The sequence below is a fragment of the Chiloscyllium punctatum genome, chromosome 8 (assembly GCF_047496795.1).
Source record: "Chiloscyllium punctatum isolate Juve2018m chromosome 8, sChiPun1.3, whole genome shotgun sequence".
NCBI classification, from domain to species: Eukaryota; Metazoa; Chordata; class Chondrichthyes; order Orectolobiformes; family Hemiscylliidae; genus Chiloscyllium; species Chiloscyllium punctatum.
This window is the reverse complement of record NC_092746.1, coordinates 48,264,259-48,278,336: the sequence shown is the minus strand read 5'-3', so window position 1 is coordinate 48,278,336 and position 14,078 is coordinate 48,264,259. Positions and strand designations below refer to the sequence as shown.

Here is a 14,078-nt window from a genome sequence, read left to right as displayed (position 1 = left end):
GCTCCTTGCCTGACCTGTTGTGCTTTTCCAGCACCACACTCTCGATTCTCAATTTGTCCAGTCACCTTCACAGATTAGTATACATACTTTCACTAGTCTCTATGCTCCTGCATTCCTAGAAATTCATTGTTATTTAATTCACATTCTCTCTTTTGATCCTTCCCACCAAAATTTTTTTTGTGTTTAATTTCATCCACATGTCTATCCATTTCATTACTATATCCATATATTTTGTTACTATCCTTCTCCTTGTTCACTACATTTTCTCTGTCATTTCATCTGCAAACTTCATTATACCCTGCATACCCAAGTCTGGCTGTGCATAGACACACACTTGTCAGGGAACACCACTAAACCACTCTTCAGTCTGACAAATAACTGTTCACTACTATTGTTTTCTATCCCTGAGCCAAATTTGTAAGCATGTGACCTCTGTCCTTTTAATTCTATGAGCTTTAATTTGGTTAACATTATATTGAAGTACTTTGACAAATGTCTCCTTCAAGTCTTCAGACACATCAAACACAAAACTTCATCAGCTGTAGGTGACTTCAAACAATTTGAACAAAATAGTCAAACACAACTTGCCTTTACTGAATCTGTGCTGACTTCCTTACCATCATCTTCTTTCACATAGTGTAAATACAACGAAGTTCCATTCAGTGGCCATTTGTTTGGAATTGCAGGTGTCTAACTAAAAATGGATAGCTTAGAAAAACCCAGGAACATATGTTCTCTTGCCAGTGAGCTAAACAACATCACAAAGAAACTAGGAAAAAAAATCTATACCTTAAACTCCAACTATCCTTTAAATCACATTATATTCAAAAGAATAATTGTGAAATCACAACTTACATGATCAAAATGCACATCAATGGAACACCACTTTTATTTTTACACTCAATCAAGAGGTTTAATGGAGTCAAAATTCAAGGTTCATGTTTTCCATCTTTTCTGATATGCAGGGGTGAGATAAATATAACTGATTTAAAAATACACATCTTGGCAGCTAATTTCACCTGGGGAAAATACTGAAAGCAATGGCTTTTACAAGGCATTTAACCTTAAATGTTATGTAATGATAATAGAAAAGTTAGTGGAGTTAAAATTATATTGCATTCCTATTTGTAATTCACATGCCATATTTGCAGTTGCAATGAACATATATAAGGAAATTATTACCTTACCCACAGAACCTTGTTTTGTCCAAATTCTGACAGAGGAATCTGCTGCTGCTGAAGCGATCAGCAGTTTTTGATGTTCATCCAAGTTAACAGTTTCATAAATAGCTGTAACAGCACATACAGCTCCTGAATGGCCTTCCAGCTGGGTGGAGACTGCAAACTGATAAGCACAGGTAAAAGAGATAATCATTCATAACTAATATATGGAGATATTATTGACTATTTTGCAACAATGCTGGCAGAAATAGCAGAGGAGCCAGAGACAAAACCACAAAGTGATCTTCAAGACGAAAATTTTTAAATCGATCCATTCGGAAAACAGGAGCCAATGCAGGTAACAAAAATGAAGGTGATGGGTAGTTCAACTTAGAAGACATGTTCTGGATATTTTCGAGCTTATAAAAATGCAGGTCAGGTGGATGGCAAGAAAGATATTCTAAAAACTTAAAAACATCAAAAATATAGCTAAAGGTTTCATTGAATCTAGGGTTAATGTGGGTGCCAGGGCTAGAAAAACTATCGAAGTGGATTTGAAAGGAGATGGGATAAGATAGCCTTGGGGTAAACTAAATACTAAAGCCTGGCGTTCAAAGTTGTGGAGACTCCGTGGCTCATTATAAATGGCACTGGGAGTCCCAATCCACAGGACAGAAATTTTTTCAATGTTAGGTAAAGGAGCTGTCATTTGTGGGAAACCAGAAATCAACAGGTCTATTTGAATGTATTGCTGAGTTCAAACAAATTAATTTTTGCTGAAGTAAGGGACTTACATCACAATGAAGCAGTGATGAATTTTGAGTTGGCATAAATGCTTAAAAAGGGCAGATAAAGTAATTTAGAACTGTCAAGCCATCAAGTTATTTAAATATTCTGGTCTTTAAATTTCAAAAGAAACTAAGTGTGTCTAAGAACTCAGTTTGTTGACATAATGATCATTACAGCATTATTACTGCTTCCACAATATGTCATTTTCACATTGATGGGCTGTAACTTCACAGTTTGATTCAGAGCTCCAAGAGAATATTAAAAGAGTAGCTCTTTCATGGCAGGGGTATGAGCAGAAATGTTTATTTTGTTAATGACCAAGTACTTGGAGATTTCTATATATTAAATTAACCTTTATGAATACAATTTCTTTTATACAGTGACATCTGTAACAGATCCTTCGAACTTTATTTTCTTTCATCTCAGCAGATCTTTTGAGACTGCTCATTGTGGACATTGAGTGAACTGTGTGAAACTTATTTTTGTTGTATCCATTTGTACAATTTTAGTCAGCAACTGTGAAAATGACAAAGTTAGGGGAACTTGTTCCAATGTAAGTTACATTCAATTTTGCCAAGCAACGGGGCAAGATTTGTTCTAAGGTTTTCAAGGGGATCATCACTTTGATGGGATTGTACAATAAACCCTCCCAAAGTCAGCAGGAAATTGAGGAACAAATGTGTAGGGAGATCACAGATCGCTGTAAGAATAATAAGGTTGTAACAGTAAGGTATGTTAACTTTCTAGACACATGACTGAGACTGCCATAGTGTTAAGGGATAGGAAAAAATTCGCATTCAGGAAAACTTTCACAATCAATATGTAGATGGCTTTACTAGAGACAGATCAAAACTCAACCGCCTCTTGGGAATTAGGCAGGGCAAGTGATAGAGTTGCCAGTGGGCGTGCACTTTGGCACCAGTGACCATGATTCTATAAATTTTAAAATATTTATGGAAAAGGATAGGTCTGGTTTAGATGTTAAAGTTCTAAATTGGGGCAAGGTCAATTTTGATGGTATTAAACACGAACTTTCAAAAGTTGATTGGGGAGATTGTTTACAGGCAAAGGATGTCTGGCAAGTGGGAGACTTTCAAAAGCAAGATAATTAGTTCAGAGCCAGCACGTTTCTGTTAGTGTGAAGGGCAAAGCTGGCAGGAGTCTAGGGACATTGCAGCTATGGTCAAGAAAAAGAAGGGGGTATGTGTCAGGTATAGGCAGCTCAGATCAGTTGAATTCCTTGAGCAGTACAGACGCATTTAAGAGGGAAATTAGGAAGGCAAAAAGGGGACATGAGGTAGCCTTCTCAGATAAAATAAAGGAAACTCCAAAGAGATTCTACAAGTATATTCAGGGCAAACGAGTAATTAGGGAGAGAATAGGCCCCTGAAAAGATCAATAAGATCGTCTATGTATGGAGTCACAGGAGATGAGGACTATTCTAAATGAATAGTCACATTACAGAAGGGGAGGGGAGGTGCTAGAAGTCTTAAAATGCATAAAGTAGATAAATCCCTCTGCCCTATCAAGTGTATCCAGGGCATTGTGGAAAGCTGGGCAAGAAATTGCAAGGGCCCTAGCAGAGATATTTTTATCAATGACAACCAAGGGTGAAGCATCAGAAGACTGAAGGGTGGTTAATGTTGTGTCATTATTTCAGAAAGGCTGCAGACCAGTGAGCCTAACATCAGTGGCAGCTAAGTTGTTGGAGGGAAATGAGAGAGAGATGATCTACAAGCATTTGGAAAAGCAAGGACTGATAAGGGATAGTCAACATGGACTTGTACGTGGAAAATTGTAGTGTTACAAATTTAACTTTTTTTGAAGAGGTTACCAAGAAGATAAATTTAGGCAAAGCGATAGACATCTACATGGACTTTAGTAAGGCCTTCGACAAGGATCCACACAGTAAACTGGTTAGTAAGGTTAGATCACATGGGATTCAGGGAGAAGTAGCCAATTAATTGGATACTAAATTGGCTTGACACTAGGAGACAGAGGGTGGTGGTGAACCAACCAGCTATGTGTCGCAAGGATTGATACCAGGTCCACTGTTGTTCGTTATTTATGTAAATAATTTGGATGAAAATATGAGAGGCATGGTTTGTAAGTTTGTGAATGACAGCAAAATTGGTGGTATAGTTGGCAGTGAAGAAGGTTATCTAAGAATATAATGGGATCTTGAGCAATGAGGCCAAAGGGCTGAGGAATAGCAGGTGGAGTTTAATTCAGATAAATACGAGGTTTCGCATTTTGGTCAGACACATCAGGGCAGGAATTACACACTTAATGACAGAGTCCTGGGGTGTGCTGTCAAAGAGAGAGATCTAGGTGTGTAGGAACATAGTTCCTTGAAAGTAGAGTCATAGGTAGAAAGGGTAGTGAAGAAAACATTTGGCATGCTTGCTTTCATCGGTCAAAGTATTGAGTACAGGAATTAGGATGTCATGTTACAGCTGTGCAAGACAATAGTAAAGCCACATTTGGCCTATTGTGTATAAGTCTGGTTGCCTTGCTATAGGAAGAATGCTATTAAACTGGAAAGGATGCAAAAAAGATTTACAAGCATGTTAATGGGACTGGAGGGCTTGAATTATAAGGAAGCTGGATAGGCTGGGACTTTCTTCCCCAGAGCGTCAGAGTTTGAGGGGATAACCTTAAAGAAGTTTATAAAATCATGAGGGACATAGAGAAGGTCAATAGCCAAGCTGTTTTCCTCAGGGTAGGGAAGTCCAAAACTAGAGGTATAGCTTTAAGGTGAGGGGGGAAAGATTTAAAGGGACCTGAGGGGCAACTTTTTCCACACAGAGTGGCGAATGTCCAGAACAATCTGTCAGAGGAAATGTTACAGGCAAGTATATAATTGCAACATTTAAAAGACATTTGGACAAGCACAGGGATAGAACAGAGATTAGATTCCCTACAGTGTGGAAACAGGCCCTTCTGCCCAACCAGTCCACACCGACTCTCCGAAGAGTAACCCACCCAGACCCATTTCCCTCTGACTAATGCACCTAACACTATGGGCAATTTAGCATGGCCAATTCTAACAAATTGCACATTTTTGGACTGTGGGTGGAAACCTGAGCACCCGGACAAAACCCATGCAGACATGGACAGAATGTGCAAACTCCGCACAGTCACCAGAAGCTGGAATCAAACCTGGGATCTTAGTGCTGTGAGGCAGCAGTGATAACCACTGAGCCACCCTCACACTATGAGCAATTTAGCATGGCCAATTCACCTAACCTGCACATCTTTGGACTGCGGGAGGAAACCGAAGCACTCAGAGGAAAAGGTGTAGAGCGATATGGGCCAAACTCAGGCAAATGGGACTGGTTCAGTTTAGGAAATCTGATCGGTATGAACAAGTTGGGCTGAAGCACCTGCTTCTGTGCTGTACGACTTTATGACTCTTGGTCACTCAAAACAGTTCAACGGCACGGTGGCACAGTGGTTAGCACTGCTGCCTCACAGCGCCAGAGACCCGGGTTCAATTCCCGCCTCAGGCGACTGACTGTGTGGAGTTTGCACATTCTCCCCGTGTCTGCGTGGGTTTCCTCCGGGTGCTCCGGTTTCCTCCCACAGTCCAAAGATGTGCAGGGCAGGTGAATTGGCCATGCTAAATTGCCCGTAGCGTTAGGTAAGGGGTAGATGTAGGGGTATGGGTGGGTTACGCTTCGGCGGGGCGGTGTGGACTTGTTGGGCCGAAGGGCCTGTTTCCACACTGTAAGTAATCTAATCTAATCTAATCAATGGAGAGTTGTTCAAGGATTAGAGTCAATTAGATTTAATAAAACAAACAGTCATGTAGAGAGCAGCAAAGGAATAAGCCCCAGGCTGGAAAGGTGCTGCTAAGAGATGACTGAAGGCTACTGGTTCTCAGAAAGAAATCTCAGAAGCCGTGTAAAAACTCCATGAAGGTAAGATTAAAGTAACATCTTAGGATTCAGTAGATGCAGATAAGTATTGGGACTAGAGCTCAAGCAGCATCCTCGAACTGTACTGGGGACTTGGAGGAAGAACGTAAACCCATAATGGTTCAGTGTAGTATAATGCAGGCTTAGAAAAAAAGCCCATGAGCAGTACTTGCTTGATGCAACTCAAAGATTAAAGCTTGGAAAAGCACAGGGCAGTACCAGTTTACTGCAAAGTGGATAAGCTAAAATTGTGCTCATGAGCAATTGCTGGAATGGAGTTTCCAGGATCCACGGAAATGCAACAAGTTGGCATGGAAGCTATAAGGAAAAAGGGTGGTGTGTACATGGCATAGATTGGCATGAGTAGGCACTAAATTATCAGAGATACCACAAAGGGCAAAAGGGATGCATGAGGGACATGAGTTGGCACTAATTTGGCTTTGGGGTTCTAAGTGAGCATGGTGTGAACTGCCGTGAATTGGCATGGTTGGGCATGAGGAATGGGCAGAGGGTGAGGAGTGGTGAGGCAGAACATCAAGTGGGCCTAATGCTTAAAAAACAGACTGGCCCAGGAAAATGAGGATGGGCTTTTGAACAATTGGTCTTGGAACTCAACAGCTTCACTGTCAACTCTGATTTGTGTCAGGAGATACTGAACCAAGCTCTGCCCTGTATCTCATCCCAAAGTGAAAATCACACCACTTTGCTCCCCGAGATAGAAACTGAGACTTACAAAATTTTCCAACTCTGGGAATCTCAGCCTAAGTACGCATAATACTTAATTCAGAACAATCTAACAAACAGCTGGAAGTGGAGGCTTGGTTCAGAGGAAAGAGGATGGATTGAGAGCAATTAAATATTGTGAAAAATAACATATTTAATTTTCTAAAGTTCAACTGTATGAATTTCCAGCCAACTAACAATATCAAACATGCACCCCAATAGCACAGAGTTGATAATGAGGTTGAGGGGAGGGGTGAAGAGGTAAAAATGATTGCCTGGATATGGAAGCTGTTCACTATCTATGTATGACATTACCAAGTAGATGAGAAAAGGGAAGAGGATTTTTTGAGAATTCTAGAGGTAATGAATTAGGAGCTGGAGATCTTATTTTCAAGGTATGTTGATTGCATGGGGACAGACAGGGCTAGCCAGCACAAGAAATCTGGTCTACTATCATAGTCACTAAGTCATTGTACTAATTATTCAGTATTACTGACTAGTAAAATTCTGCTCAAATTATTTTTCCTATAAAAACTATAATTTCAGAAAAAAAAACTTTTGCAAAACATGATCAAATTGATTTGCTCTGCATTTAAATTATTATTATCTGCAAACAATCCCTAGACAGTGTTGCTTCCAAATGTGTTCACTGGGAACTTGTAGAAAAGTAAGCTGTTTTAAGTCTGACTCACCTTAAAATTCTGCAACTCCCAAACAATCAGACAGTTATCAGATCCTCCAGACACAAGTTCTGTCTCAGGACCTGGAACAAAAACGTTGTCTGAAGTCATCAATACAAATGTTCACTTTTAAGTACAGTAACACATTAAATGTTGTTCCATTTCTACAACACAACATCCATTTCAACAGATTCAGAAACAGATTTTTTTTAGAATTGTAAAAAATCTGGTCCATGAAACAAAGTAAATGATCACAATGTACAACCTTTGGATAAGAGATGGCACAGTGGCTCAGTGCACCAGGGACCTGGGTTCAATTCTAGCCTCAGGCAACTACTAGTGTGGAGTTTGCACATTCTCTCTGTGTCTGCATAGGCTTCCTCTGGGTGTTCTGGTTTCCTCCCACGGTCCGAAGACGTGGAGATTAGGTGAATTGGCCATGTTAAATTGCCTACAGTGATGTGTAGGTTAGATGCATTAGTCATGGGAAATGTAGAGTAATAGGGTAGCAGAACGGGTCTGGATGGGATAATCTTTGGAGGGTAGGTAGGACTTATTGGGCCAAATAGGCTGTTTCCACATTGTAGGGATTCTATGATTGTTAATATAAATTTGAAGCTTTCACTCTTGCAGCCTACTAGCATTCATTCAAAACAATTGAAATGCCGACATTGTGAAAGGATGAAATTAATCTGTGAGAGGAGGCTCATAAACACAATATAAATTGCTGGGACCAATTAGCCTGTTTCAAACCCATGCTCTAGAATAATAGCCTGGGCCTCTGGATTCGTTGTCTAGTGACATTGACAGTATTACATCAACTTCCATCATGACAAAGAATTGGTTGATACAACGTCAAAGATAACATGAATGCGATAGAAATAAAACATGTATATAAGGGGCGTGGCTGCCAGGATCATGAATAGTTTCTGTCTGTAGCAAAAACAAAATGAGAACAGCACAAAAATCTGTTAGTGAGTTTTGAGAAGATTTGTAGCTCAGGTTGAGGTTCTGAATGTAGATTTGCTCGCTGAGCTGGGAGGTTCATTTCCAGACGTTTCATCCCCCTGCTAAGTAAAGTCTTCAATGGGCCTCAGGCGAAGCAGTGTACATGATTCCTGCTTTCTATTTATATGCTAGGGTTGGTGATGTGATTTCCTGTGGTGATGTCATTTCCCATGGTTATGCCATTTCCTGTTATAGAGTCATAGAGATGTACAGCATGGAAACAGACCCTTCGGTCCAACCCGTCCCTGCCGACCAGATATCCCAACCCAATCAGGTCCCACCTGCCAGCACCTGGCCCATATCCCTCCAAACTCTTCCTATTCATATACCCATCCAAAAGCCTTTTAAATGCTGCAATTGTACCAGCCTCCACCACTTCCTCTGGCAGCTCATTCTATACACATACCACCCTCTGTGTGAAAAACTTGCCCCTTAGGTCTCTTTTATATCTTTCCCCTCTCACCTATGCCTCTAGTTCTGGACTCTCCCACCCCGGGAAAAGACTTGGTCCATTTATCCTATCCATGCCCCTCATAATTTTCTAAACCTCTAAGGTCACCCCGCAGTCTCCGACGCTCCAATGAAAACAGTCCCAGCCTGTTCAGCCTCTCCCGATAGCTCAAATCCTCCAACCTTGGCAACATTCTTCTAAATCTTTTCTGAACCATTTCACGTTTCACAATGTCTTTCCGATAGGAAGGAGACCAGAATTGCACACAATAATCCAACAGTGGACTAACCAATGTCTTGTACAGCCACAACATGACCTCCCAACTCCTGCACTCAATACTCTAACCAATAAAGGAAAGGATACCAAAAACCTTCTTCACTATCTTATCTACCTGCAACTCTACTTTCAAGGAGCTATAAACCTGCACTCCAAGGTATCTTTGTTCAGTAACACTCCCTAGGACCTGACCATTAAGTGTATAAGTCCTGCTAAGATTTACTTTCCCAAAATGCAGCACCTCACATTTATCTGAATTAAACTCCATCTGCCACTTCTCAACCCACTGGTCTATCTGATCAAGATCCTGTTGTAATTGGAGGTAACCCACTTCGCTGTCCACTACACCTCCAATTTTGGTGTCATCTGCAAACTTACTAACTGTACCTCTTCTGCTCGCATCCAAATCATTTATGTAAATGACAAAAAGTAGAGGACCCAGCACCGATCCTGGTGGCATTCCACAGGTCACAGGCCTCCAGTCTGAAAAACAACGCTCCACCACCACCCTCCGTCTTCTACCTTTGAGCCAGTTCTGTATCCAAATGGCTAGTTCTCCCTGTATTCCATGAGATCTAGCCTTGCTAACCAGTCTTCCATGGGGAACTTTGTTGAACGTCTTACTAAAGTCCAGATAAATCACATCTACCACTCTGCCCTCATCAATCCTCTTTGTTACTTCCTCAAAAAACTCAATCAAGTTTGTGAGACATGATTTCCCATGCACAAAGCCATGCTGACTATCCCTAATTAGTCCTTGCCTTCCCAAATACATGTACATCCCGTCTCTCAGGATTTCCTTCAACAACTTGCCCATCACCGACGTCAGGCTCACAGGTCTATATTTCCCTGACTTGTGTTCTTTTTCTCAAGGGGGTGGTAGATGGGGTCTAACTCGATGTGTTTGTTGAAAGAGTTCTGGTTGGAATGACATGCTTCTAGGAATTCCCGTGCATGTTTCTGTTTGGCTTGTCCTAAGATGGATGTGTTGTCCCAGTCGAAGTGGTGTCCTTCCTTATCTTTATGTCAGGACACTAGTGAGAGAGGGTCATGTCATTTTGTGGCTAGTTGGTGTTCATGTATCCTGATGGCTAGTTTTCTGCCTGTTTGTCCAATGTAGTGTTTGTTATACTTCTTGCATGGTATTTTGTAAATGACATTAGTTTTGCTTGTTGGGGTATCGGGTCTTTCAAGTTGATGAGCTGCTGTTTTAGTGTATTGGTGGGTTTGTGGGCTACCATGATGCCAAGGGGTTTGAGTAGTCTGGCATTGTCCATATGTGTTGTTTTCATATAGATGCTGGTTTGAAGTTGTCCATTGGCTGTTCACTCTACTGTGATATCCAGGAATGGCAGTTTGTTGTTGTTTTCCTCCTCTTTAGTGAATTTTATGCCAACAGGAATCATGGTAGCCCACAAACTCACCAACACACTAGAACAACAGCTAATGAACTTGAAAGAACCTATACAGCCAACAAGCGAAATTAATGTAATTTATAAAATACTGTACAAGAACTGTAACAAACACTACATTGGACAAACAGGCAGAAAACTAGCCACCAGGATACATGAACACCAACTATCCACAAAACGACATGACCCTCTTTCACGAGTATCCTTACATACAGATAATGAAGGACACCACTTCGACGAAGACAACACATCCGTCTTTGGACATGTAAAACAGCAACACACACGAGAATTCCTGGAAGCATGTCATTCCAACAGGAACTCTCAACAAACACATCGAGTTAGACCCCATCTACCACCCCCTGAGGAAAAGAACAGGAAATGACATTATCACAGGAAATGACACCACCAACCCAAACATATAAATAGAAAACAGAAATCATGTAGACTGCTTCGCCGAAGGCCCACTGAAGATGTTGCTTAGTAGGGTGTCAAAACAACCGGAAATGAACCTCCCATCTCAGCGAGAAAATCTACATCCAGAACAAAAATCTGTAAAAAGAAAGATGAAAAAATAGAGGCAGCGATTACAGATGAAAGTTTTGAACTCCTCGGGTGAGTCCAGAAGACCAAAACTGCCCAAGTGAAAGATCCTGTGACTGTTCAGTGACAGTTACTCAAATTTAGCTTCAGCAATATTAAAACACTGCAGGGAGGCTAAGGACAGAGAGGTCAGCATAACAGCAGGGTGGAGAATTTCAATGAAAGGTAACAAGAAGCTAGAGGTCATTCTTGCAGACTGAAGGTATTCCATTTAAGACTCACAACCTTCAGCTGGTCTCCTGTGTAAACTCGTACACATTGTGGGCAGTGAATACAATTTAACAAAGTGAAAAACAAGCACATATAAATCACTATTTCATTTGGCAAGTGTTTTGATACCTTAGATGATACGAAGAGGTAATTGGGCAGTGTAAAGTATTTTTCTGGGACGTGTGCAGCATCAGCTGGGCCAGCATTTATTGCACATGTGTAATTACCCTCAAGAAGTTAATAGTATTAACAGAAGATAGCAAATTCCAAGATTTCATCCCAAATGTAGTAAAGAATAATGATGCCATTCCAAGTGAGAATGGTGTGTGGCTTAAGAGTAACTTGCAGGTGTCAATGTTTCCATGTTTTTGCTACCCTTGTCTTTCAAGGTATTATATGCTACAAGTTTGGAAGTTGCTGTCTAAATAACCTTACAAAGTTGTTGCAGAGCCACTTGTATATAGGACACCCAACTGCTCCTGTACCAGTGCTGGAGGACATGGACATACAGTACAATGCAATTCAATTCAAAATAGAAACAGGCCCTTCAACCCATCAAGCCTATGCCGATTCCTAATCCTTACTAAAGTCTGCTACTTACTGCCCATGTGCAGTTTCTAGCCCTCTGTCCACCTGCCATTTTTGTGTCTATCAAGACACGCCTTAACTGTTGCTAATGTACCTGCTTCCACCACCTCCACATTCCCGGCATCCACCATCCTCTGGGAGAAACATTTTCCCTGTACCTCTCCCCCAAACTTTCCCCCCTCACGGCAAACCTGTGCCCTCTTATACTTGACCTTTCCATCCTGGGAAAAAGTTCTTGACTATCCACCCAATCTATGTCTCTCAAAATTCAGAAGACCTCTATCAGATCGCCCTTGTCAACAACAGTGAGGTAGAGTCCTCAGCCGAGAAAAAAGACATATTAGACTGTTGGTCCCTAAGGCTACCATCATAACAAATGCAACAGAGACTAAGCCACCAGGAGAAGTGACCTTTCAAGAAAATTGGTGTGAGCAACATCTTCTCCGTATTCATTAAAAGCTTCCCCAGTAATGGAAACAGAAATATTCAGGGAGAAAAGGGAAGGGTCAGAGCTGAATTGGATGAAGCTGAGAGGGGGATGGAAAGTAGAAGAAAAGTTGATGAAATTTTCTAGTTCCTAGGAGCAAGAATATAAAATGACAGATACAAATGATCTTGCATCCATTATAAGCTGAGATGTTCACTGATGACTGTGCAATAATTAGCACTATTCATGTCTCCTCAGATACTGAAGCAGTCTATATCCAAATGCAGCAATATCTGGACAATATTCAGACTTGGGCTGACAAATGGCAAGTCACATTCATGCCACATTCAAGCAATGACAATCTCCAAAAGAAAGAATCGAAAGATCATCTTTTGATATGCAATCATTTTACTGTCACCAAATCCCCCAAAACCAACACCCATTGACCAGAAACTGAACCGGTCGAGCCATATAAATTGTGTGGTTATGACAGCAGGTCACAAGCTCAGAATCCTGCAGTGACTACCTCATCTCCCAACCGCCTAAAGCCTATCCACAAACCACAGAGCAGAAGTCAGAGGTGTGATGGAATTCTCCCCAGTTATCTGGCTGACTACAGCTCCAACAACATTCAAGAAGCTCGGCTCCATCAATGAAAAAGTAGGCTACTTGACTAGCGATACATGCACAAACCATAAGACATAGGAGTGGAAGGAAGGCCATTCGGCCCATCGAGTCCACTCCGCCATTTAATCATGGCTGACGGACATTTCAACTCCACTTGCCCGCATTCTCCCCATAGCCCTTAATTCCTTCTGACATCAAGAATTTATCAACCTCTGCCTTGAAGATATTTAGTGTCCCAGCCTCCACTGCACTCCGCGGCAATGAATTCCACAGGCCCACCACTCTCTGGCTGAAGAAATGTCTCCACATTGCTGTTCTGAATTGACCCCCTCTAATTTTAAGGCTGTGTCCACGGGTCCTAGTCTCCCCGCCTAACGGAAAATATTTCTTAGCGTCCACCCTTTCCAAGCCATGTATTACCTTATAAGTTTCTATTAGATATCCCCTTAACCTTCTAAACTCCAATGAGTACAATCCCAGGATCCTCAGCCGTTCCTCGTATGTTAGACCTACCATTCCAGGGATCATCCGTGTGAATCTCCGCTGGACACACTCCAGTGCCAGTACATCTCTCCTGAGGTGTGGGGCCCAACACTGGACACAGAACTCCAAATGGGGCCTAACCAGAGCTTTATAAAGTCTCAGTAGCACATTGCTGCTTTTATATTCCAACCCTCTTGAGATAAATGACAACATTGCATTCGCTTTCTTAATCACAGATTCAACCTGCATGTTGACCTTTAGAGAATTCTCAACTAGCACTCCCAGATCCCTTTGTACTTTGACTTTATGAATTTTCTCACCATTTAGAAAGTAGTCTGTGCTTGTATTCTTTTTTCCAAAGTGCAAGACCTTGCATTTGCTCACATTGAACTTCATCAGCCATTTCCTGGACCACTCTCCCAAACTGTCTACACCCTTCTGCAGCCTCCCCACTTCCTCAGTACTACCTGCCTGTCCACCTATCTTCGTATCATCAGCAAACTTCGCTAGAATGCCCCCAGTCCCTTCATCCAGATCATTAATGTATAACATGAACAGCTGTGGCCCCAACACTGAACCCTGCGGGACACTGTCACCAGCTGCCATTCCGAAAAAGAACCTTTTATCCCAACTCTCTGCCTTCTGTCAGACAGCCAATCTTCAATCCATCCCAGTAGCTCACCTCGGACACCATGGGCCCTCACCTTACTCAGCAGCCTCCCGT

General features: G+C 41.6%; 1 protein-coding gene across 2 annotated transcripts in view; it reads right to left on the bottom strand.

Moving 5' to 3' along the window:
• elp2 (elongator acetyltransferase complex subunit 2) overlaps positions 1 to 14,078 on the bottom strand; it is a 154,865-nt gene that overhangs the window by 127,609 nt on the left and 13,178 nt on the right. For both annotated transcript variants that reach the window (XM_072575494.1, XM_072575493.1), the window contains exons 3-4: positions 7,285 to 7,355; positions 1,188 to 1,344 (exon numbers count right to left, since the gene is read on the bottom strand). In XM_072575494.1, coding sequence (XP_072431595.1) covers positions 1,188 to 1,344; positions 7,285 to 7,355 — 228 coding nt within the window. The remainder of the gene's footprint in view (positions 1 to 1,187; positions 1,345 to 7,284; positions 7,356 to 14,078) is intronic.